The 1,753-nt window shown below is 44.3% G+C and overlaps 1 protein-coding gene across 1 annotated transcript; it reads left to right on the forward strand.

The window, feature by feature from the left end:
- Positions 1-1,651, forward strand: LOC108977175. Its single transcript, XM_018946749.1, has 2 exons — positions 1-639; positions 713-1,651. The coding sequence occupies exons 1-2, from the start codon at positions 628-630 to the stop codon at positions 1,322-1,324; spliced, it is 624 nt and encodes a 207-aa protein (XP_018802294.1). The 5' UTR covers positions 1-627; the 3' UTR covers positions 1,325-1,651.
- Positions 1,652-1,753: the final 102 nt, after the last annotated feature.

Here is a 1,753-nt window from a genome sequence, read left to right on the forward strand (position 1 = left end):
GCGTTGAATTCATATAAAAAGCATCTTTAGCTTGTGAACAAAGTTTAATCAGTTAAAAAAGCTCGACAAGTTGACAACGGACAGCCGCCTTAGACGATTAGACGAGATCGCGCGATTGCATTGAAAACAAAACAAAAAAAAAATTAATAAAAACAGTTGAAATAAAAAAACGCGAAAAACGACGAGTTGCCGAGCATAAATACACGTTCAATAATAGACAAGCGAGTGGGCCTTTGAACGCGCGCGCGCAAAACGAAACGAAACGGTGTGTCAATAAAGGAGCTGCCAGACACTTGATTAGCACGGCTACTTGCTGGTGTGTGCGTGTGTGCTTATTGTAGTGACTTAGTGATTGCACGGTGTCAACAAAAGACTCAAGCAACGAACTTGCAGTGCAAAAAAAAAAAAAAGAAAAAAAAACGAAAAAACAAATTTTGAAAATTTTTTGCGAGTGACAAAAGTGCAACGAAACTGTTAGTGTGTGTATGTGTGTTATTTACGCTTGAAAGCTTTGCAACATTTTCAAACAACATTTGAAAAGCGTTGGAATTTCGCACCAGCGCCCATACACAACCCAATATTTTTTTGCGCTTAATAAACCGAGCTGCAGACAGCGCTTACCTCAAAATGTGGCACTATGTGAGCAAACAAAAGCAAACACAAATATATTTACTTGCGCTCAATTGTCAATAACCAACACTACCTTTTCCAGACACCCGCAATCTGCCTATGCGCCGCACTCGCCGTCATGCAAGCAGCCCGTGCCGCACAGCTTCCCAATTACGTGCCACCACAATACTATCACTACCCGACGCCGCGTCATCCGCTCAACATACCCGCCAATGTGGGTCAACAGTATCAATTCCAACAACAGTACTCCGCTTACGCGCCGCAACGTTATGTGCAACCCCAACAGCAGCAACAACAATACTACCAACAAGCACAACCCTCCGCCAAGGTGACACAGCAATTCTCCTCGCCTGCGCTGGAAAATGCCGCCTTCACTTCAGCGCTCACCAGCCAGGGTTACACGTTTGGCGGCAATAGCCTTGCGGCAGCTTCAGTGTCAGCGGCACGCGCGCTGCCCTCAGCGCTGTCGCTGCCACCATCCATTGCGCAGTCGCTTGAGTCCAGCAATGATATTGCATCGGAAGGTGCCATTGATTCTTCGGATTCTTCTGTAAATCTGAAACTACCGCTACCAGTGAACATAGCGCCCATCAAGGTGCAACCGCTGCCGCTGCAGGCAGGCGCATCCTTCAGCGACCTGGCCAATGCGGTGACTTCGTACGGCACCGTTTATCCGCAGCGCAAGCGCCGCTGAAGCACTTGGCTTATTTTTATTGCGCTGCCTCGTGTAGCGCTGGTGCAAAAGAGGCTGGTTAGTTCCGAGCTAATTTCACACAACTAGCAACAACAAMAACTAGAGCGACAGCAAAGCAATTTGTTATTATGTTTTTTGTAGTGATTTAGCTACCTAGGCGCTGCTCATCATCAATCACCAGTCATATTTTAAGTTCTACGTAGCGGAGCAGTGTTCTGCTCTGCCGTTAATTATAAGTAACTGTTAAATTTATTGCTAACACGATTGCCAACACATACATACATACACATTCAATAGAAATGCTGACGTTGCAGCCAAAATTGTGCACTTTTAGACATTTTACTTTTGGAAGCATAGTTTTTGTTTTCTTAGAGAGTTGTATATTGAATAATTAAATATTTTATATTTTTTTTGTTCCCTATATAAAAT

Source organism: Bactrocera latifrons, unplaced genomic scaffold (genome assembly GCF_001853355.1).
Source record: "Bactrocera latifrons isolate USDA-ARS-PBARC rearing strain unplaced genomic scaffold, ASM185335v1 scaffold_85, whole genome shotgun sequence".
NCBI lineage: Eukaryota > Metazoa > Arthropoda > Insecta > Diptera > Tephritidae > Bactrocera > Bactrocera latifrons.